Genomic DNA, 24035 nt, shown 5'->3' on the forward strand with positions numbered 1-24035 from the left:
TGACTTTCTTTAATCTTAAGAATTATTATTTGTAGAATGAAATGCTACATGCAGTATCTGGTTATTAGCAACTTCTAGAATTGAACCTTTTGACAAAAGAAAAAAAAAAGAATTGAACCTTTCTAAAGAAGGACTTTATTCATTTACTGAACAAACACATAATCAATCTGCTGCTTGCAAGTTGCTGTGCTGGGTTACTGAAATTCAAAATGACTTAGACTTGCTTTCTTTTCTACAATTAAGGAACTCACAGGTCATAAAAATGAATGTTGGAAGGATCACAATAGTATTGAAAAGAGAGACTTTGGGTGCACAAAGTCCATGTAGTCCAGATTAGTGAGGTGAGTCAGCCAGTCAAGGATGTTTTCCTGGAGGAAGCAACCTTAAGCTGAGTTTAAAGGGTAAGGAAACCTATATTTAATTTTCGAAGAAAATCTTGGAATTTCATAGAAAGATTAATGTCTTTAGCCTGCTAATTCAGAGGGCCAGAAATTTCTTTCTTTTTTTTTAATTTTTCTATGCATTTATTATTAGCTATTATGAATGCAGAAAGGGGACAAAAAGCTCATAAACACTCTACACAATTTCACAAGACACATTGTGGGGTAAGGGGGAGTGACTGAGATGTATCAATAGTATCAGTATCCTAAGGTCTGGGAGGATGCATTCCTGGGGGAGGTGGACCTCTAATTCCTGGTGGAGGGGGTCTCATTCCTGGAGGGGGCATACCTATTGATGTCCCTCGAGCAGGGGGAAGTCCAATTGGTGGGCCCATGGGTGGTCTCATACCAGGTGGAGGAGCCATAATACCTGGAGGTGGTGTTGCTCTGCCTACAGGGGGCGGTGGGGTCCCTCGTCCTGGGGATACTGGGTCGGGGCTCCAGCAATGCTGGCAGTAGCAGCAACAGCAGCAGCTGCTACAGTGCCTCTTCCCTGTGGAGTCATTACCTGCTGGGATGGTCCCCCAACTCCTCGGACTGGACCTGCTAACCCAGCAGGAGCCTGGGGAATTGGTACACCAGCTGCCCTACCAACTCCAGGGCCTCCTGCAGCTCTAGCAAGTGGTACTCGAGCGATGCCAGTATCTTTGGGGGGCGGCCTCTCCACAGTCATGGATACCAAGTTCTCCCCACGCAGCAACACCAGACCCAAAACCCACTTTTCTTCACGTTCTGGCTGCTTTGCATTCTTTGGCGTGATCTTCCTGAACTCATCACAATCACAGAGAATCAAATTCATATGTTTGTCAAAAGCCTTGAAGGTGCCAATGAAGATTCGGCCATCTTGCAGGATACATCTCATTCTATAGTCAATCTGCTGCAGCATCTTGCTACTCTTGCCCACAGTCATGATTGCTGCTCCATCAAATCTGATGTCCACAGTTAAAACTTCTTGATTAAAGACCAAAGACCTGGATACAGGTGTGATGCAGGATTTCCTAGAAATAATGCAAGCTGAGAAGAAACTTCAAACAGTAGATGAAGCCTAGTTTTTGTTTGTGATCAGTTTCTTCACTGTTCCAATACTGCTTTAACCACCTCTTGGTGTCTCAGCTAAGAATGCCTGTCTTAGTTCAGCCTGGAAATCCACCACAGGAGATTGTCGCTGCTGAGAACGCCTCGGGTACAACTGACACCTGAATTGGTCCTCAACCAAGACTATACTCACTCTTGGTTGCTCAGTGAGCCTGTTCTTCTGCGTTTGACTTGGGCTTCCACCTCTGGGACGTGCTGTTCTGTAGTCTGTCTCAGGTGTAAGCGATCCCTTGAAACTTTATGAGGTATTTCCAAAGGGGTCAGCCATGTTGAGATCCTGAGCCTGAGTGAAAGTCTATAAAATGGCGGACCAGGACAGCCTTGCTGGCTCCATTGTGTCTCTCAGGGCCAGAAATTTCTAATTTTCATTGCTATAATACATGTAGAGACGTGTCAAATCAATTTGATGGTAGGCTTGGGGATTTGGGGAAACCATTTTCTGATGTTCATGGCAGCCATATATGACTTTGAAGCAGGGCACCAGTACCAGCTACCACTGGCTGCTGTTGGCATCCTTTACATTGGGTTGCCTTCCTGACTTGTCCCTTAGAGATATACTTGAACCCCATCCGCAGGCCCTCCCCTGCTCACCTGCCCGGGCAGAGGCAGAGATGACCACAAGGCCAGAGGGGATGTCAGCTGGGTGGACTGATGGTGTGGAGCAGGCCTGTGGGGCAGCTCAGCCTCTCTCTTGTCCAGGGAGCAGCTTACTAGAATTTCAATGCTTCATGGGCCAGGATGGCTTCCCTGGTCTTTCAGGAAATGAGCCAAGAACTACAGAGGCTGAAGAGATATAGCAGCAAAACACATATTTTTGGTGTTTTGACACATTTGCCAAAACCTTAGTCTAGTCTCTGGCTAGACTGTAAAGGGTATATCGGAGGATGGTAAAAACTGCTGTTATTTTGTGATTGGGAAGGGAAATGCCTTCTCTGACAGAAAGAATCCCTTGGCTCTCTGAGGTTGTGGATGAGCACTTGTTGACCTAAGACGAGGCGACAGACAGATTTAATTTCCTGCAGTGGCAGAAAAGGAAAGTGACTCATGTGGGTTTGGGAGTGGTGCCGTCCAGCTCCCTGTCCTGTGGACTCCCTGACCTTCCTTTCTCCTCTGTCTTCTTTCTCTTCTCTGCTGCACCATGAAAGTGCTTCATAGTGTGGGTATTTCTGCTCCCGGGGGACCTGGGTGCTGCCTTGCATGGGTCCCTCTGAGTCCTGAGACAGCCCCTGGCCAAAGCTAGGTCGGAAGAAGATGGACAAGCTTCTTATCAGGGGCTTGGTACCTTCAGAACATTCCAGGAGAAAGGTGGAAGTAGAAGGGTAAAGCAAAATACCTTTGGGAGAGAACAGGTACTGCCGTGTCTAAAATATGTGCACAGAGCCCGAGAAAACATCGCCAATGGGCACCTTCCCTTTCTGAAATTTCACAAATATCAGAGGGTAGTCCACTTTCCTTTCTAAAATGGCTAAATTTATTCCCATTTAGATACATATTCTGTCAAAGATATTTTAAAGTTTGGCTGACTTTAATATGTATATATTCATGGTATAAATCAATTTTAGAGACACTAGTTGCTTAACTCCATTTAGTAATTTTCTTTCTTATAAGCAGGCAGGCAAGAATATTCATGAGGCTCAGCGCCCATAGCACAATGGTTATGGCACCAGCCACATACACCGAACCTGGAGGGTTCGAACCTGGCCCGGCCAGTGAAACAACAATGACAACTGCAACAAAAATTAGACAGGCACTGTGGCAGGTTCCTGTAGTCCCAGCTACTTGGGAGGTTAAGGCAAGAGAATCACTTAAGCCCAAGAGTTTGAGGTTGCTGTGAGCTGTGATGCCACAGTACTCTACTCAGGGCGACATAGTGAGACTCTGTCTTAAAAAAAAAAAAAAGAATCATGAATGTTTTCTTAATATGTATAGTTCCACAAAGTTTTGTTGTTTCAACACAATAGAGTCTCCCTATTTCCTGTAAAATAGTATGACCTCTCAGAAAAGGTTTATTTATTTAACTTCTATAAATACAACCACTTCATGCATTGGTATCTCCTTGAGAAAAGACTTCTCAAGTTACTGTTTTAAACAGAAGCCCAGTTGCAGTCAAGGCTTCTGTCCAAAAATGGGCTGGCTACTTTGTGAATTGCTTTGTAAGTATAGTAAGGGGCTGTGCACCCCATCTCCACTAAGTCAGAGTGTTCCCCATTCTCAGAAATTGCTTTGAACCAGAGATCAAGACAGACAGTCTCCAAGCTAGTTTATGAGCATCGATCAGGTTTTTACTCTTGAGATGTTGCCTGTTAGGAAAAACTGAAGACTGACCAGGTGGGAGCTAGGTTGATACGGGCATTTGTCAAGTGGAGGACACTTCCCTTTCCTAGAGAAGTTCGAACCTAAATTGGGTGGAGTCTGGGGTTGAGTCCGTGCTCCTCTCCCTCCTCCACAGGCTGCAACCCTGTGCCCCTTAGCAGGAGACAGTGCTCAGGAGACAGAGGAGGATCAGTCTTTGGTCAGAGGGATGTTTGTGAGTTTTTAAGGCCTATTTGTAGCTTTAAAGCATAATACATTTTTCATGAGCTGTTTGGATTTCTCCTCATCTTTAGCACTCATGAGCATGCACCAGTGAAAGTTTCCTGGAGAGTCTGGGCTGAACTTGAAAAAGCCCAGGCTCTGGAATCCCTGCAAAGGGTGGCCCTGGACGGGTCTCTTACCATTTCTGAGCCTCAGTGTGTTGTCACGTGGCTGCTGGGAGGATTGTTATGAGATTGTGGACACAAGAAGCTTTCTAAAAATAAAAGCTTAGACCATGCTCTCCCATTGTTAGTTGTAGTTTAAAACGTTCTTGGTATGTATACTACTCTTAAGAAACACTTAGCTCTTAATCCTTACCTTATCAGGCTGCAGTTTTCTAAAGACCCTCACTCTTAATAAAAATTTGATCAACTTACGCAAGGACGGTAGGGTTTTAATTTCAGATACCAGGAGCCATTTCCTTTAGCAGCAATGCATTAGAATCCCCCAGGAACACTGGAAACAGACAGATCCCTGGGCCCCACCACAGGCACTTAGAGCAGGATTTCTAGTGGTGAGGCCTGGGCCATCCATGGTTTTAGAGCATCCCAACGTGATTCTAGTCCATAGCTGGGGCTGAGAGTCCTCGGAGATTGGGTAGGGGGAACCCCAAACCAACTTGGCAGTATCTAGTAGACCTGCTTGCCTCCATGAATCCTTATTTACTCAAATGAGGTAAAAAAAGAAATTGGAAATGAGTATTTATTTTATTTATTTATTTAATATTAGCATTTAATATACTTCAAGAAAAATAAACCCAGAAAACAAAACATACAGCGCTAATACTCCATTTTTTTCTCTCTTCAGGCAATTCTTTTAAATTACAAATTAATATGAGGGTACAGATGTTTAGGTTGCATTGTTTTCAATTCTAAGGTAAAGTTCAAGTTGTAGTTGAGCCCTTCATCCGGGGGCGTGCTGAACACCCTCACATTGTGCACCTTAGGCAAGATCCTGCCAGTCATCCTCCCTTCTCCCCCTCTCCCTTGCTAGACTATATTTATGTTTTTTCTTTTGCATGGGTGTATAGTTGTTTATATATTGGTTTCATATTAGTATTGGAGTACATTGGATATTTTTTTCCATTCTTGAGATACTTTACTAAGAAGAATGTGTTCCAGCTCCATCCAGGTAAACACAAAATATGTAAAGTTTCCATCTTTTCTATGGTTAAATAGCACTCAATAGTATACATATACCACAGTTTGTTAATCCGTTCATGGGTAGATGGGCACTTGGGTTATTTCCATGTCTTGGCAAGGAAACAGATATTTATTTATTTCAGAATATTATGGAGGTAAAAATGTTTCAGTTACATGAATTGCCTTTGTATGGTTTCAATCAAAGTAAAAAGTGTGCCCTCACCCAGGTAGTGTGCATTGTATGTAATGGGTGTGAATTGACCCTTCTCCTGCTCCACCTCCCACCTGCTTGCTTCCATTGAGTTTTAGTACCATATTAGCACATGGGTGTTGATCAGTTAGTTCCAATTTAGTATTAAGTGCATATGGTGTTTGTTTTTCCAATCTTGCAATACTTCACTGAGAAGAATGACCTCCAGTTCCATCAGTGTTGTTCCAAAAGGTATTAGCCCATCATTTTTTATGGCTGTGTAGTACTCCAGGTATATAAGCATTTATGTCAACTCTAGCAGCATCTTCCATCAAAGTAGGGGTTTTATGGCCATTATAACAATCACTATAAAAGCTTTTTATTGTGTGGTTAAGTTGGATATAGCAAACTCTCTATTCCCCCCCGTATTTTTTTCCCCTGAGAGAAATTCTGCAGTAGTTTAGGATTTAAAATAGAGGCCGTTGCCCTAACATGGTGGTCCTCAGCAAGCCCTCTCCTCTGTGAACACACACAGGTGACCCTGCACTGGGAATGTAAAACCGACACCATCAGCTCTGAGAGCCAGGCACCAAGTGGGCGGTATTAACATCGTAGGCAGGGAACAGGCAGTGAAGAAATGTAGGTGCCAAGGGTTTGTAAGTGCTAGAAAGGTGGTTCGTGGGAATTATGTTGTTTAAGGACTAAAGACTGGCCTTCTAGAGAGGATGGGAGAAGTCCTTAGGTCTCACTGATTAAAAGATATTGCACTGTTCATTGGCTGGAAAGAATCTTCATCCCGTCAGGCCCAGGAAGGGTCTCTGATAGCCATTTAGCATTTATAGTTCTTACGCTGCTTGGGTTAGAGAGGAGGGTTGGAATGAACCCTCTGGCTAGTGCTGTTCTAAGGAGAGACTAACTCTTTTGTTGTCGATTTTTAATCCTCTACATTTCGTGATAACTTTGTCAGGACCCCTTCCAATCCTCCAGTGGAGGGACCCTTTATGCTGACGCTTCCTTTGGGATGGGATGCTTGACCTGTCACAAGCTGAGCCTGAAAACATCTCCACTTCAGGTGTCAGCTCATGACCTTCTCCCTTCCCTTTCAGCTCAAGCAAAGAATGAATCTTATTTGTGAACAAATGTATAGGAAAAAGCAGGAGGGCTTTCTCATCTTTTCATTCAAGCTACAGAAGTCTTATTCTTCTAGACCCTAGAATTCTAGAAGTTTTGTTGTTAGAAAGAAAGAACATCACATCTTCTTATGCTTTTTTCTCCTGCCAATCACATTTTATAAAAGGACTCAAGGAATAACTGTAAATTCAGAAAACACCTCTCCCCTAAAAGCAGTCCCTGCATACAGCTGACCCCAGGATTTGTTTTTTCATCCATTCCTTTTAGTTTTTAAATTCTTTTTTTGTATTTCAAGAGCAGATAAACTTTTGCTGTTAATTATTATTTTTTTTATTCTCTCATACTCTATAGCCTGAATACAGGCTTTTTGGCTTTTATACATATGTATATGTTTTATAATTATTTTAAAATTTAGTTTCTTTATTGTCTAGATTCTCTTTTGTAAAATTTTCGATGACCTTTGGATGGGAATCTTTGTAGGATTTTGTTTTCATTTTTTATTTTGCTATTGAGGGTGCGTTGCCTACAAAGCAAAACAAAACAAAGCAAAGCAAACAAACAAACCAGTTATCTAAGAAACACTTAAAAGGAAAACACAGGTCACTTTATTTGGGTGGGGGGGAAGGCATTTGGCAAAGAAAATCTATAATTTAGGAAGTATATGGGGGTTACAACACTTTCATTGGTAAATAAAGCCAAAGCAAATATTTAATAACAAAAGAAGTTTTCAGTCCTACACTATCCCCATTTAAAGGAGGGGGAGGTCAAAAGTAAAGAGAGAGGAGGATGAGAAAGAACAGTGTAGAAATAGTTTGAGGCAGCCGGAGTGGACAAAGGAAAGAAATTCAGAAGAGAAATTAAGTTGACACCAGCAGCCACCATTTTAATTAAGGTAGCAGGCTATGGGGTAAATTTGCCCTATGAAGTTCAGCTTCTCTAAATCTACACTGTTTATTTCAGTGAAATTTGAGAATCGTTAAAGCTGTCCTATGTACTCTGAAATCTTGAGTTTGTTATAGCTTTGTTGGTGGGGGTGATGTTCGTATTACAAATCAACGCAAATCATTTTGCCAACTTGGCTTAATTTACTATAGCAAAATTAGGAGAAAACAGAAAACCAGCCTTTATTTCTTCCCTCCCCCTATTCTGGCATGACTCTTAACAAAGGCCTGTTTTAAAAAAAATCTGTGAAGTCCTCAGCACCTCACGCACCGCCTGGCACTGAGCAAGTTTTCAGTCGGTGTTTGTCGAATGGCCAGCTTCAGGAAAAGTCTCTCCTCCTTCCTGGTGCTGTGTCTCTGAGCTATGATATTGTTCACTTTTGTTTTAAATTAATCCATCCTTTAAAATATTTTCTCAACACATATAGGTTGAGTATCCATTATCTGAAATGCTTGGACCCAGAAGTGTTTCAGATTTCAGATTTTGTTTTTTTTTCAGAATTCAGAATATTTTCTTAGGCATAATGAGCTATCTTGGAGATGGGATCCAAGTCTAAATAAGAACTTCATTGATATTTTATGTACATCTTATATACATCACATAGCCTACAGGTAATTTTATATATTATTTTCAATAATTTCATGATGAAGCAAAGTTTTGACTGCACTCTGACTGCCATCTGTCAGGTTAATGTCAGGTGTAAAATTTACACTTGGGCCTGGTACTGGCATTCAAAAATTTTGGAGTTTCTGGGAGCACTTTAGATTTTGATTTTTCAGATTAGGGATGTTCAGCCTGTAGAGAGTTTCTATCATGAATCAGATATTAGGGAAACCTAGGAAGAAACTTTTGCCATTTATTAATGTGTGAAATAATTGAGTTTTTCTAGCCCTTAGTTACTGTTTTTTAAATCGAGCTGAAATTCATATAACATGAAGTTAGCCATTTTAAAGTGTATAGTTCAGTGGTGTTGAACCATCACCTTTATCTGGTTCCAAAACACTTTCATCACTCCTAAGGAGATCCCATACTTTTTAAACTGTCACTCCCTGTCCTCCTCACAGGCCCTGGCAATCACTAATCTACTCTCTGTCTCCATGGATTATTATTTGCTTTTTGACAGATGGGTTGAAAAGGAATGGTAGGGTTGCCTTTTACACGCCGTCCCTTGCCTAAGGAACTCGGAGCACTCTGTCAGAAAGCAGCTTATATGATTCTCCCTCTCCTGGCCTGGGAGAATGTGGTATGGAGGGTGAGTGTCTAGCAAAGGCTAGTATCCAGGAGCTGCTGTAGACAGCTGGCCGGCCTGTAGAACGAGCTCCCTGACGCCAAAATGCCTTTCCTAGGATGGTTGGTCCTGATGTTATTCCGCTGCCGCACATCTATGGAGCTCGGATCAAAGGTGTGGAAGTGTTCTGTCCTCTGGACCCCCCGCCTCCGTACGAAGCTGTGGTGAGCCAGATGGACCAGGAGCAGGTACTGCCCAGAGTCTCGCTCCAGGACGGTGACTGCACGTAGGAGACACAGCGCACCTCCCAGGGGACAGCCGGGACACTGTGTCCTGCCTGTCTTTGTACAGAGTTTGCTGGGGTCTGATGAGGGTTGAGTTGAATATCAATAAAATAGCCCTCTTTTTTTTTCCTGTCATGCAGGGATCTTCGTTCCAAATGCCAGAAGGATCAGAAGCTGCTGAGAGCCCGCTGGAACCAGCCTGCACACAAGTGACTCATGGTAATAGACATGGCATTGCTGCCCAAAGTCATGATGCAGTTGATAAAACATGGTAGGGTAATGATCTATCTGGATTTGGTTGGAGAGAAGATATTCTTGGGACAAATTGTTAAAGCTACATCCTCTTTTTCAGGTGCAAAAATACCATCATTTATTGGGGGTTATCACTGGGAGATAATATATGAACAGAAAAAAAGATATTCCTGTGATCTTTTATGAATAATAAGGCTATTCTCAGGAACCCGTGAAATAGATTACAGAGTTTAATTTGGCATTCCTGTGCTTTCTGAGCTACGATTTTCTTTCTCCTATTAAAATTAGATGGATTCTTTTGCAGAGAAAAGGACTTTCCTTATGGCAGGGTGGTTTGCTGTGAGTTTGTGCTGTGTCATTCACAACCCAGGGCCCAGTCCTGCTGCCTGAGCGTCTAGTGAATTCTGATTTTCTGTCCAATGTTATCCACTAGAGTCAGTTTACATTTATCCTTGCAATGGAAGAGAATGTGGTTATGGTCTTCTCTCTTTGGGAAAGCCTTAAGTGGCTCAGAGAATTGTCCACCAGGACAAAATCACCAACAGTGATAAATAATGAATCAGTTTGCAATTTTAGATGGAGGTAATTTTTCATCAGTACCATTTGGAACAGCTTTCTGTTCTTCCGCTCATGTTCCGTCTTAAGTAGAATTATGAAGAAGTGCCCTGTTCTCCTAAAATGTTTGTAATTTTTCCATTTTTAAAAACAGTTTCTCCAGCCACAACTCAGGTTCACAAATGATGATTTTATTTTCCTGAGCATACATCATTCAGTTCCAGAATGATTTTACCGATCCATTTAGTGGCTCTTTCATTCAGCTGTGTGGGAGTTTCACAGACTGGCAGCACTCTGGGTTATGCAGATGAGTCCCTGCCTGCATTTGGCCTGTAGTCCTTAGAGTGACCGCCTTACCTGTGTAGGCACAGTAATCTCCCTGTTCTCCAGAACTCATGGGAATTGCCAGATTTCAGATAAAAGTAATTTCTGGTTGCTTGAGAATTACTCTTAAAAATAGGCTTAATTAATTCTATACCCCATCCTATATCATAGCATAGCATACCATCGCATACCATAGCATACCATACCATACCCTCTGTATTGCCTCGATTTTAATATTGAAATACATTAATTAAAAGCAAATTAAGACAAATAAAGACAAACATCACCTCCTGTAACAGTTTTAGTGTATTATAAAACAGCTTTGTAAATGCTGTGTACAATTTTAGTTAAATGGCAGTCAATACACTTTCAGTTTCACTACTGTATTTTTGTAACTTCAAGTAACACACATTAACACTTAAAACTGTTAACAGAGAACACATGGGAGCCGTGGGAGTGATGCTCAGAGAGTGGGCTTGCTGACAGCAGGGTGTAGGCCCGCTAAGTTTAAACTCTGAGTTTTTGGTTTCTTTTTTGGCGGGGCCAGGTTGCGTGCTGGTTGCTTGAGTTGTGGATAATGGGGAGTTTACTGTGTTAGCCAAACTCATCCTGAATTGTCAGAAAGTATGAAATTCTTGGTAGTTTTTCAGTACTGCACCAAGATGCCTCAGTGGAGAAGGTTCTAAGCCCCTTTAGGAAAAAACGGACATTTGGGCATGGTTTCTTTATTTTTTTATAGCATTTAATTTTTTTGTTTGTTTGTTTATTTTAGGTGTAGAGGGGTGGTTTGGAGAAGCAAGTTTTCCCACAGTGCTGGGAAATTAAAACTTACCGGGCCAGCAGCCTAAATAAATGTTATTAACTTTATTACCCTTGTCCTGGCAGGTTTGGGCTCACAGGTGTTTCCTGCCAACATTTTGAACACTGCAGCTGGTGAAATAATTTATGTTTCTTCTCTTAAAAAAAAAAAAAAATCAGGTGGGGACATTCCTAACACACCTGGAGAAGAAAACACATCGATTTCAACACCCAACTCTACCCTGGTGCATCCTGTGAGAAGCCGGAGAGCCCTCCCAGCCCTGAGGACGAGGTCAAAGAGTGACCCTGTGCTCCATCATTCCCAGAGAGGTGATGTTACTCCCCAAGCTCTTCCCGGAGGGCTGTGCTTAATTGCTTAAAGATGTTGTGTGAAAGCAGGTGCCTCTCGCCAGCCCAAGGACCTGCAGTTGAAGTGGTAACTTGAAGGAGGTTAAGAGGTCTTGGGAAAGTAAAATATCCTACTTGCACATTAGAATATACACCTACCACATCTTTATTATTATTTTTTTATTTCAGATTAATATGAGGTACAAATGATTAGGGTGCAAGGTTTGCATTTGTTAGGTAAAGTCCCCATTGTAGTTGTGTCCCACCATATACCCTCACTTGGTGCCCATTAGGTGGGAGCACACCGATCCCTCTTCCTCCTCCCCTCTCCCCCAAATTGAGTTGAATTGAGTTTTTCTCCTGTGTGGGTGTGTATTTGATCATCTACTGGCTTCATATTAGTATTGAGTACATTGGATGCTTGCTTTCCCATTCTTGTGATACTTTCCTAAAAAGACACTGTGTTTCAACCTGCCACGGTTTTTAAGGATGGTAGGTTTTATTTTAAGTCACTGTCATCCAAAGCATTTGGTTTATACGATGCTGTGCTGGGTACTACATGAAGACAATTACGTACACCTAGTTCTGATTTCTGGATGCGGCAATGCTGGGGGAACATACATTCTCCTTCAAGGAAAAATCAAAGGGGTGTGTTTTTTAACCCCCTCTTCTATAATTTAATCTTTTGTTATCTTTTTATTGGATCTGTAGATTGAATTATTGAAATCTGACCTTGTTTGAGAAACTGTAGCTAAATGCACAAGTTCACATACATCATCTCTTTCCTCTTTGCGATGTGTTTGTTTAGATGTTATTTGAATAACTAAAAATTTAAACATTTTAAAATAACATTGTCTTTTTTTTCAATACATGAATGCCTGAACATGTCCATATATCTCTTTATTGTAGAACATTGTAAAAAATAATGAAGTAAAGGAAGAAAATGAAAACCACCTGTAATTCTACCAGCACAGGCTTCTTTTTGTGGACTAGTCTAAGAGTTGACCTCTGCTCTTCTAAAACTCTATGCAAAAAAGACTTTGACAGTCCTCCCACCCTGCTCTCCCTTGGGTCCTGTCTTGAGCCTCCATTCTGCCCCTCTTGCAGCACAGTCTTATTTGCCACAGCTCTGGCCTGACCGTGTGTGAGCCAGAGAGAATGCTCCTCTTGTCTCTGCAGTGGCCTCTGAGTGGGAGGAAGCCCTGGGACGCTTGTGTCTCCACCACCCCAGCGGCCTGGCAGCCTGGCCTCTGAGTTCCAAGACCCACCTTCCCCGAGGGTCTCCTGCACCCTACCCAGCAAGCTGAGGACTCCGGCCTCAGTGGCAGTTTAGCTGTCACACAACTTAGGAAATCTTTCTGGAACCCTTTCTCATTCTGCAGCCCCGTGGGGGCAAAGACATGTGTTTCTCTGTTGGAGCCCTTCATTGTAGAAGGTATCGGGTTGCCTTGAAGTGGACGAGTGTAGACCCTGAGTCTGTCCTCACACACGAGTGTCTTCAGCAAGTATTTCTGGAAGTCTCTTGTTCTCTGTGACATCCACGTGACAGCCTGGGAGGACAGCCTCTAAGCCCATGGTGTAGAGCTCCCCACACCTGCCTTTCTCCAAAGGAAAAGGAGTGCTCCCCCTCCTCCACCTGTCCTCCCACCCCCGCTGCCTGTCTTCCTTGAACTTCCAAATTCCTGCTTATCCAGCCTTCGCAGTCTGACTTCATCAGTGTGGTATACACTGAAGGCTGCCGGCCAGCTGGCTTATGGACACACGGAGACCAGACCTGGGTCTCCCTCCCCCCACTTCACAGCGCAGTGGCATTCTACTGGTCTCTCCGTCCCTGCTGATGCAAGAGGCTGTGGAATTTCCCAGGCCCTCTGTCGATGTCCAGAATGATGTGTGATTTCTCTGCTTCTAAATTTCTCTTTCCGCGATAGTCAGCCGTAGATCTACCTCCTAGCCGTGGTGTGAGCATCAGTAATATGAGTCAGTACAATGCCCCGAGGATATTTAGGACAAAGGTGCAAAGTGAGCAGAGCGTTATGTGCATCCCTCAAGTCTTGTCTCTCATCAGCCTCTTCCTCTCTAAGTGGCTCCTTCATCCTCCCCTATGGAACATCCTTCCCTTCTCAGCCGTGTTTGTTTGCTCTGCCTGTCCATCCCCATCCATTTGCCACACCCATGGGACTTGCTCCGTTTTGGTTTGCATTCTGGAGTCTGTTCACTCTCATGTGTCTTTACCTTGGGGGTTGTTTTATGTGACATAATTAAAGGTTCGGGCCCTATGCTCTTGGAACTGCACTTTGGGGAATAAGCTGTCTCATAGTTGTTTTTATTTTCCTCCTTTTCCTTCTGCAAGATGAGGAGCAAGGCGTGCATGGCGCTCAGCTTTGTCAGACGTTTTCCATGCTGAGTTTTGTGGCCTGTGCCCTTTAAGGCACAGGTGCGTGTTCGGAGGAGCTTGGCCAATGGGTACATATGGTTTTTCTCTGCCCACAGCCACCCCCGTGCTCAGCTGTGAAGCCGCGACTCAGACTGAACGGAGACTGGATCTGGCTGCGGTGACGCTGAGGAGAGGCTTGAGATCAAGAGCTTCACGATGCAGACCACGGTCGCTAGTAGATTACAAATCTTACATAGACACCAAGCTGCTGGTGGCAAGGTTCCTAGAGCAGTCCTCATGCAGTATGACCCCGGACATCCACGAACTTGTAGAAAACATTAAATCTGTTTTGAAGTCTGACGAGGAGCACATGGAGGAAGCCATCACGAGTGCCAGTTTCCTAGAACAGGTAGTTTTGGGCATGAATCAGGTAACTCGTTTCCATAGAAGTTTAAGTGGCTTCTCTGATTTCCCATCTGAGGTGGAGTAAGTTTGTGTTCACAGTCTCAAAGGAAATGGGGTTAGGAGGTCAGGGGAGAGGGAGAGCCTTCCTTTCAGGGGTGGAACTTTTCCACAGTGTTCGTGGCTCAAGAAGAGAACCCAGTTTTCTGGGATGTGGAAGAAGGCCTGGTAAAGAAAAGGGAGCCGGCAGGGAATGAAAGTGAAGGGTGTGGGCAGTATGGAGCCCATTTGACATTTGGTTTCCTAAATTGAAGTTTTCCCTTGACCGGGCATGTTTTCTCAGCCCTTTGAAAATGATGAGATAGACCATTTGACACATTTTCATCACAGGTTAACATAGCCTTCCTGGCATTTTAGTATATGGTGCCCCATGATCACATTCATGTACACAGCTATGATTTAATAAAAAAAATAAATATGAAAAAGACAATGGTCAGATAGGTGAGTTTTAATATTGAAAGATTTTGGGAGCTGTTTACATTCCCATGAAATGTTTGGCAAGATAAATAAGCCAATAGGACTTAAAGGAATAAATACCTTTCCTTTTCATAGATTATAAAGTACAAAACAGTCCCCTACACCAAAGCTTCCCAGGACAAAGATAAAACTGGTCAAGAGCATAATCCAGTGGGGATCAGGTTCCTCGTCTTTAAGGTAGAGGGTTGGAGTAAGGCAGCCTCTGTGCCTTTGTCTCTGAATAAATGGAATTTTACTTTGGTAAGAATCTTCTTTTCACCTCTTTTAAAAGCCATGACCTTTTTGGTGTTTACATTGTTGCTCTGTGGGACAGTTGTTGTGGATATCACTGCACAATGGCACATGGGTATTACATGGCTCTGTGCCTGTGGGCATTAAATGGCCAACAAATATTTCATAAGTTGAATTGGGCTGAGGCTCAGGATAATTACTGGCTCTGGGATTCTAGGTAAATTTTCAGATCAGCTTGAAAACATGCCCTTCTCACCTTGCTTTCTGTTCCTCCTTCCCACCTGCTGGCCTCTTGGTACAGAAGCCAGATTCTCTCCCAGTCTCTCAGGAGATCCCAGGGAGAAGAGTGATCTGAGTACTTGCATGAAGGGGTTTGTGAACCATTAGCCCTTCTTGTGATTTTCTCATTGAAAGAGTGGTCAGCCAGTGGTCCCAGTTACTAGTCTGTGTAGGGACAGTGTTCTTCATACCCTGCTGGCTCTCACCTACTCGTTCCCTGCCATCTTCTCTCTGTCCAGCCCTAGTTGCCCAATAAACAGGAGCCATTTCTCACACACAGGCTTCCAAGCTTGGATGAGGAAAGAGCTGGAACACTGACCAGGAAGTTGGTCTGGACCTTCTGCAAAGTCCTGATCCCTGGGAAATAGCTCCAGGGAAAAAGAACAAGTACTTACAGTTCAACAGATGCAATCATTACAAATGTTTGCTAGATCCTTGTGCCCCAGAGCTATTAAGAGTTCAGGTTCTGCCTGGTGCGGTGTCTCATGCCTGTAATCCTAGCATTCTGGGAGGCCCAGGCAGGTGGATTGCTTGAGCTTGGGAGTCGGAGACCAGCCTGAGCAAGAGTGATGCCCTGTCTCTACTAAAGTAGCTGAGTGTTGTGGTGGGCACCTGTAGTTTCAGCTGCTTGGGAAGCTGAGCAAGAGGATTGCTTGAGCACAAAAGTTTGAGGTTGCTGTGAGCTATGATGCCACAGCACTCTACCAAGGGTGACAAAGTGAGACTGTGTTTCGAAAACACGAACAAAACAAAACAAAAAAACTAAAAGAACCCCAAAGAATTTAGGTTCTTAGATTATTGTGATAAATTGTGGGCCATCTACTGGGGCCTTCCAGGATAGGACCCCAGAGGTGAAGTTTCTTAATGCCACACCCCTCCCTAGGGACGGACGGAGGCAGAAATGACAGAAAAGCTGATTTTACCGAGCTTTGTACATTTTCACTCTCTTTAGTAATCACTGGAATGAATTTTTGAATCCATTTTAATCTTCATCAATATCAAAACCACTTGTCCTAATTTACCATGTAACACAGTCAACTTCTATGAATGTTGAAATTTTCTTCTTAGTCATGAGACAAGGACAGGCCTTAATGAAATTTAATATTCCATCTTTTGTGGGATAACCTTTTAATAACCTTATAAGCTCAGAATGGTACAAACTAAATAAAAAGTCATCTAAATGATTGCACTATGATACTAGGCGATAATACAGCTCCTGAGTTTTTCCGAGGTGCTAACGGTATTATAGTCATGCAGACACAGGTCTGCAGTTCTGTCTTCTTCAATCTCAGATGAGGAATTTCCCATATTGTTGCTATTTTCAGAGTTAGTAATATAATTACATGTTTGTACTTACACATTGCAAAATAGACCTAGTAATAGAACCCTTCTTAAATAGTGTTTACAAATAAATTGGCCTGGCTATGTTCTTCGTTGAAGGGTTATCAGATCCATTAGACTCGTCATTGATTTTGGTTGATATTTTATAGATTCATGACCTGGTCACTGTCCTAGACCTGTGGTTCTCAGATTTTCAGATGCATTGGTCTCACTTGGATTTTCGTTAAAAAAAAACAGCACAGATGCTTATACCCCTCTCCAGACCACCTATCAGAACTGCCATGGTGGCAGCTGGGAATCCATGTTTCTGACAAAAAGCACCTCCCACCCCAGTAATGTTCAGACTCAACGAGAATCACTGGCATAGGCCTCAGGGAAACTGGAGAAAAGTGATGAAAAGAATGTAAAATATAAAGTAAGAAATTTCATTTGACAAGTCAGTTAAGTATGGTCTACAGGCCTGCAACTGAAATAATAGATCATTTGGAGAATTTCTTAGGAACTTTGGAAAAGAGGCAGTGTGTTCAAAGCACCATTGGAATGCCAAGTGGCTTTCACTTTGGGAAAATGGCCTTTTAATTTTTCCAGAGCAATTACATATGAAGATCTGTGGACAGACATAAGAGGCAGATGAAAGGGCCTCATCTGGTGAAGCTGATTAACTTTTCCCCATCTTCCTTTATTCCTCCAAAGATCATGGCCCCGCCACAGCCCAGCACTTCCAGGGCTGGGCTGCCCTCACGGAGACGGCCTGGCCTGCTGCACTTGCGGACCTGCGGGGACCTGAGCACCTTCACTCCAGCAGGAAGGCCACGGGTTGAGAGGAGGCCCCAGCGAGCAGAGGCTGAGCGGCCACATAGCCTCATTGGGGTCATCCGAGAGACGGTCCTGTGAAGCCTGGAAGGCGAATGGAAGGCTGCTCCGGGGGAATGATCCCCTCCTCTCTATGCCCTTTCCTGCCTGGGAGTTTGGGGTCTCCCTTTGGGAACTCCTTAAAAAGGAGGGGCATTCTGGATGACGTCTGTTTCCATTCTTTGACTGCCTTTTTGCTGACCAAGGGCATTCCAGGGCAAACGTGGAGGGTCTTCCAGGCCCACTGAGTTTGGATGCACCGAGTCTGAGTTGTGGAGGCTGCGGGATCTCCCCCTGCTGCCAGGCCTCACAGCATGCCCGAGGATCCCTGCCCTACTGTGGGCAGAAACTGGGCAAATGATTCTTTTCCCACCTTACCCCTCGTCTCTCTTTGTTGCTAATTCTTTCCCTCTTGGAAGGACAGACTGCTGGGCTGCTATTTATAGCTGCTCGTGGCCTTTTCCTGCTCAGCAAATTGGCAGGAAATGTGGTGATTAACCCTGATGTGTCTGCAGTCCTCACACCTTGTTTTAGGTCACCCTCAAATCATATTCTCTTTAGTAAAAACAGAAAATTTTTAGGTAACAAATTTTAATGAAAGACATTTAGGGAGAAAATTATTCATTTATTTATGCTTGCAAAACTAGAGACACCTAAGGCAGAACTGAGAATAAAAATGTTTACTTTGGACCCCTGGGCTCGGTGTGCAATATTTATGTTCTGATGGCCTGGCCTTACCGTACAGAGGGTTGGGAACTTGGAGCCATGATGGTCAAGTTTGCTGGGCAGGCCACCAAACCAGTTTATTTCCAAAGCACCTGAACCCCAAAGGTAACAATATGTCCTTCATTCATTCATGTGAGTGCTTGGATGAATGGCTTCAAGGAGCTGCATTCTAGTGGGGCTGTGAACAGTAAATCAATAAGGTCATTACAGATTGAGGATTATTACGAAGAAGAAAGGCGATGGATAGGGAGGGCTTCTCAGAGGAAATGATGCGTGAGCTGGGCCATGACTTGGAGAGGCTTACAGTACTGGAGACCACTGTGACCACAACTCAACTGACCACAACTCAGACAGGAGAGATCAGGCAGGTGCTGCCCAGGCTGCATTTTGCTAACAAGGCGATGCCATGGAGGGATTCTCAGCAGAAGAGTGACAGAGTTAATTACATTTTCAAAAATCTACACATAGCATGGAGAAGAGTTTAAGCCAGACATGAGTGGAAGTGAGGGGCTGAGTAAGGAGGCTGGACTCTTAGTGGAAGGCTGGCTCCTGCCGGGCACTACTTGTGCACCAGCTGCCATGAGAAGACTTCGCTCACACTCTCATCTCATGCTCTCAGCAGCTTAGGAGGTGGGACCTGTTATTGTCCCCATTTTACAGATATAGAAAATGAGGTTGAGTACCATGCCCACGGTCCCTCAGAAGCTTAGGAGTAGAGCTGACATTCACAGCCAGGTGGTCCAGCTTGAGACCACTCCATCCCTCAGTCTCCCAAACAGTAGCAGTGTACCCTCTCATTCTTCTGTTAAGACTTCTACCCAACCAGCTGTGCCATAGCGGGGCCAAGGGACAGAGCAAAGAAGAAGGGAAAGACATTGTTTGGAGACTGGGGGGCTGGGGACGAAAGGGGCTATGGAAGTATCTGGAAATGGGGCAGAGATGGAGGGTTGTGACCAGGCTGGGGGCCTGGCCCGCTTTCCTAGGGCGAGCCGTGTTTGGGGCAGGTCTACAGGGCTTCCCAGAAGGGCATTCCTCTCTTCTTACCTGCTGCCCCAGGCATCAGTTCCCTATACAGGCGCACGCTCTTCCCACTTCTCCAGAAGTCCTTGCTGTTGGCACCACTGCTGTCCACTGGGCCTGGTCCACTGCCCCAGGGGAAGCCCCTGCCTTCTTTGGACACCTCACCACAGCTCGCTGAGCCTCTGAGGACTGGCCCTGCAGCCCAGGCTGCTCCTTTCCTCCTGACAGCTGCCTAGTTGCCCTCAACCTGGTTTCTCCCTGTGAGGGCCAGCAGCTGGGAAAAGGAATGACCTTCCCTCACTCCGGCCTGTCCAGGCCTTTCCTGCCCTTCTCATCTTTTTTTTAAATTATTACTCTGGGAGAACATACCTTTCCACTTTCTCCTCTGAAACCTGCTGCCCACCTCCAACTGCCACCATAGGCCTCCCTGTATACCTGGAAGGCTCGGGGTAGACAGGCGGGCACTGCAGGTGTGGACTGTGTGACCTCCAGCCTTGGGAGAACAGGCACAGAGATGGCCTCAGCCATGCCGAGGAAAGGGCAATGTCAACCCACAGCTAGAAGAGGAAAGGAGATGTAAAACCTGAGAGCATCACCAATGTACAATCACCAAAATGTGGAAGCAACCTAAATGCCCACCAACCCAGGAATGGGTTAACAAGCTGTGGTATATGTATCCCACAGAATATTATTCAGCCACTAAAAAGATGGAAACTTTAAATCTTTTGTATTAACCTGGCTTGAATTGGAACACATTCTTAATAAAGCATCCCAAGAATGGAGAAGCAAAAGAATACTTTTTTAGGATGATCTTGGGCAAGAATAGTAAGGTCTGATAAGCCTTTATCCTCTCTAAACCACAAAGTATGGTAACTAGTGGTTGTTCTTTACCATCTCCCTGTAAATTTATATTCATGGTCACCTATCACAACACAAATGGACATTTATTGTGTATCAAGGTATTGCATTTGCTGTGAAAGAACTTGATTTTCAGAATGTGTGAAGAATTAAAAAAAGAATGGAGAAGCAAGCATTCAGTGTACTCAATTCTAACATGAAGGCAGTAGATGAGCTAATACAAGGTGGGAGGGGAGGGGGATGAGGGATTAAGAGAAGGGGGATGGTGGGTCACAGTGTCTGGCACACCTCTTGGAGGTGGGACACAATTATAAGAGGGACTTTCCTAACAAATGCAATCAGTGTAGCCTAATTCTTTGTTCCCTCATGAATCCCAAATGATAAAACAACAGCAACAACAACAAAAAACCCTTGAGAATATCACTTGGATGCTACCAGGAGAAGGGAACCTGTAACTTCACAGAACTGACTCTGTCACTTAGGGAATGTCTCATATAATTCCAGGACTTGAAATTATTGGCGAAATAAAAAAACCTGACTTCTGTCTTGCTTCCCTAGCTTTAAGGAATGTTAAAGTAAAAAATATACATACATATATAATTGTATAGTACAATATTTTATATATCTTTATTATGGGAGGGAACTCAGAGGTCATGTGATTTGTGGTTTGTCTGGATGGTAGTATACTTTTAAGTATAATCTACTAATAATATAGCATAATACGCTTAAGCATTAATGTGATATACATGTTCATAGGTCAACTGAGTGTACGTGGGGAGGGCAGCTATTTTGCCTTTGGAGTACCTAGGAATCCTCAGTACAGAAGTGATGAATAAGCATTTCAAACGTGGTTATCAAAATTACACCAGAGGGTTGATTACTGATGGTCAAGGTATGTGGCTGGCTAGAGGATCACATAGTCATCGTTGCCTGTGCACCAGTGGGGCAGAAGAATCTGGGCACCACTTGGTCCAGAATGCATGCTGCTCCTTCAGAATGTTGTCACCTCTGCCTTAAGCTCTGAGCACAGAGAGGACTTTCCCAAGTTACATACTGCTTTGTGCAGCCTTGCCAGTGAGTGTGTGTGGCTGGCTGAATTGCCCTAAACTTTTCTTTCATACAAATGGCCTGATGATGTTTGGAGGAGGAGTCTATGGTCTCTAATTGGTTCATATTTACCAAAAAACCAGACAAATTGGCTAGGCCTGGTCACAATAGCTCCGCCACCCACCAATTTGCAGGTGAGTAAATTGAGCAGAGCACAGCAGAGGCGAGACCAGCACTTTTGCTGGGATTGACTATGGGTGTTGTGTATTCCAGTGTCTGATGCAGGAGTTCACCATTGTAGTATTATACAGGGTAGATTCTCTGTCCTAAAATCCGTCCTCCCCATTAACTCCTGATAGTCACTGATCCTTTTATGGTCTTCATAGTTTTGTCTTTTTCAGGATGTCATATAGTTGGAATCATTTACCATATACCCTTTTTTTGTTGTTGTTGTTTTGAGACACAGTCTCACTCCGTTGCCCTGGGTAGAGTGTGGCATCGTCATACCTCACAGCAACCTCAAGTTCTTGGGCTCCAATGATCCTCTTGCTCAGCCTCCCAAGTAGCTGGGACTACAGGCATGCACCACAATGCTTGGCTAGTTTTTCTATTCTTAGTAAAGATGAGGTCTCACTCTTGTTCAGGCTGGTGTTGAACTTCTGAGCTCAAGTGATCCACCCACCTCAGCATCCCAGAGACACCGTACCTGGCTACCATGTAGCCTTTTCAGATTGGCTTCTTTAACTTGATAACATGCATTCAAGATTTCTCCAAGTCTTTTCATGGCTTGATAATTTATTTGAACCCTTTTTTAGATTTTTTGATTCAATAGTCATAAAAGTACTCTTATCAAGCTAAAATCTCAAAATGCTTACCCTCATTTCCTGAACTTACTCTTGTCAGAGACCGGGGACTACAGCCCATACTGGATCAGTGCTGCTCACTTTAGACTGAGTTTCCCAATTTTTTTGAGCTCATTCTATGTGGTAGGTCCTAGGGACATTGATGAAGAAGACTGGAAGCCATCGGTGGGGAGACAGCCTTCTCTCTGTGCCCTGTTGCAGTCTGAGGTCACCTGTGTATCAAAGATCATCTCATGGAGAAAGGCCTGTGGGTGAGTCCCTCAGGATTGGGAAAAACTGGCAGAGGAAAGAAGGAGCTGCTGCCAGGCCTCTGGAAGCAGAACAAAGGAACAAAGGAGCCCATTTCTACCTCCCTCCAGCCACTGCAGGATGCAGAAAAGAGCAAGAAGGCGGGAGGGAAAGGGGCTGACAAGGCCATCTTTGTTTCCAGTGGTGTTCCTCCCTGAGGCCTCTGCAAGGGAGGCCAGGTCTGGGGCCAAAAGGCACCACTTTTCTTCCAGTTCTCTCTCTCTGCGGGAACCTTCATCCTTTCTTTCATTTTACAGGTATTTACTGAGCTACAGAGTGCCAGGCACTGTGCCAGCTGCTGAGAGGAGAGCACTCTTCAAGAACAGGGGACACACACAATAACAAACGATAAGGACAAAGTTACCTTCTTCTGAGCTGCTGGAGAACTGAGCACAGCCCCGACAGAGAGGAGGTGCCCAGAGAGGGTGACCTTGGAGACCACTGGCCTGGGCCTGACTTACCAGAAGGTTGGCAGGAGGGGATCCCTCATCCATGATTACCAAACAGGTCCTGGGTGTGGATGCCCCGGGTGAAGAGCTGCCGACCTGGGCTTATGGCAGCAGGTGGTTCACCATCTCGGGAATTCTTCAAGAAAAAATAGGTATGACACTTGTTAAAGATGGTAAGGAAGACTTCATTCCAGAAGGGACTACTGCAGTGGGTTTTCGCTATTGGGGAGAGAGGTCAGACTTGCCCTTGCTGTACAATAAGGAGAAATGAAGACTGAGCTGCAGAACTGCACTGGGCTCATTGGGTAAACAAGTACTAAGAGGAAACGTCAGGGCGAGGTGGTTCCTGATAGACAAACTCAATATGATTCTTTCAGGAGAGCCAGCGTGATAAGTATCAGGGCAGGGAATGAGGAATTTGATCAGAGATATCAAGGGAAGAGATTTTTGCTAAACTGACTCAGCAGGATTCTTATTAAAACTGGACTGAGCAGGCCAGCAACAGAGCTCACAAGAGTTAGAAAGAAGACTCAGAGGAGCCTGACTCAAGTTTGGTCAGGGCGAGAGCCTTTGTCAGAATCTGAAGAGCACCTCCTCTTCTGAGTGGGAACCTCTCACCACACTCTGTCCCTTGCCTCAGGCTTGTCACTGTCTTCAGAAAAATGCTCTTTTCATTCCAACAGCTGGCAGGATCTGCTGTGTTTTACCCTAACAAAGAAGCTAGAGCCAAAATTTGGGATGAATTATTATTATTCACACGAAGTGGCTGTAGGCCCCAGGTCCACGGAGTTTTTCCAATGTCTTTTAGATTCTGTGCATGAATTCTCACTCCTTGGTGTGGCTGCAGAGAGAAAGGAACAAACACTTGCACACTATTGGTGGGACTGCAAATTAATATAACCTCTACAGAAAACAGAATGGAGATTTCTCAAAGAACTACAAGTAGACTTGCCATTTGACTAGCAATCCCACTACTACCCTGTTTCCCCCAAAATAAGACGTCCTCGGAAAATAAGACCTACTTACAGGAAAGATAAGACATCCCCTGAAAATAAGACCTAGCACATCTTTGGGAGCACACCTTAAAATAAGACACTGTCTTATTTTCGGGGAAACAGGGTAGGTATCCAGTCATTTTCTGAAAGAAGTCTCATTTTAGATACCTGTACTCAAATGTTTATTGCAGCACAATTCACAATTGCAAAGATCTGGAATCAGCCCAAGTGCCTATCAATTCATAAGTAGACTAACCAACTGTGGTATATGTATATCATAGAGTGCTACTCCATCATAAAAGGATGAATTAATGCCTTTCACAGCAGTTTGGAAGGAATTGGAAACTGTTATCCTAATGAAGTATCTCAAGAATGAAAAACAAAAACCACATGTACTCACTATTAAATCTGAACTAACTGATGGGCACGCAAGTGCACAGAGGAAAGTGAAAGTCATTGGAAATCAAGCC

At 44.1% G+C, this 24035-nt stretch overlaps 1 protein-coding gene and 1 pseudogene across 4 annotated transcripts in view; one reads left to right on the forward strand and one right to left on the reverse strand.

The window, feature by feature from the left end:
* ENTREP1 (endosomal transmembrane epsin interactor 1) overlaps window positions 1-20069 on the forward strand; it is a 112146-nt gene extending 92077 nt beyond the window's left edge. For 2 of the 3 annotated variants that reach the window (XM_053574676.1, XM_053574669.1), the window contains exons 6-10: window positions 8861-8990; window positions 9167-9245; window positions 11136-11285; window positions 13794-14086; window positions 17161-20069. In XM_053574676.1, the coding sequence (XP_053430651.1) occupies window positions 8861-8990; window positions 9167-9245; window positions 11136-11285; window positions 13794-14086; window positions 17161-17361 (853 nt within the window). In that variant the 3' untranslated portion in view covers window positions 17362-20069. The remainder of the gene's footprint in view (window positions 1-8860; window positions 8991-9166; window positions 9246-11135; window positions 11286-13793; window positions 14087-17160) is intronic. The other variant, XM_053574659.1, reaches the window with a different exon arrangement.
* On the reverse strand, window positions 493-1365 carry LOC128574047 (small nuclear ribonucleoprotein-associated protein N-like; annotated as a pseudogene). Its single transcript, XR_008376597.1, has one exon. The product of XR_008376597.1 is annotated as a small nuclear ribonucleoprotein-associated protein N-like (transcript).
* Window positions 20070-24035: the final 3966 nt, after the last annotated feature.

This window comes from Nycticebus coucang, chromosome 2, assembly GCF_027406575.1.
Source record: "Nycticebus coucang isolate mNycCou1 chromosome 2, mNycCou1.pri, whole genome shotgun sequence".
NCBI classification, from domain to species: domain Eukaryota; kingdom Metazoa; phylum Chordata; class Mammalia; order Primates; family Lorisidae; genus Nycticebus; species Nycticebus coucang.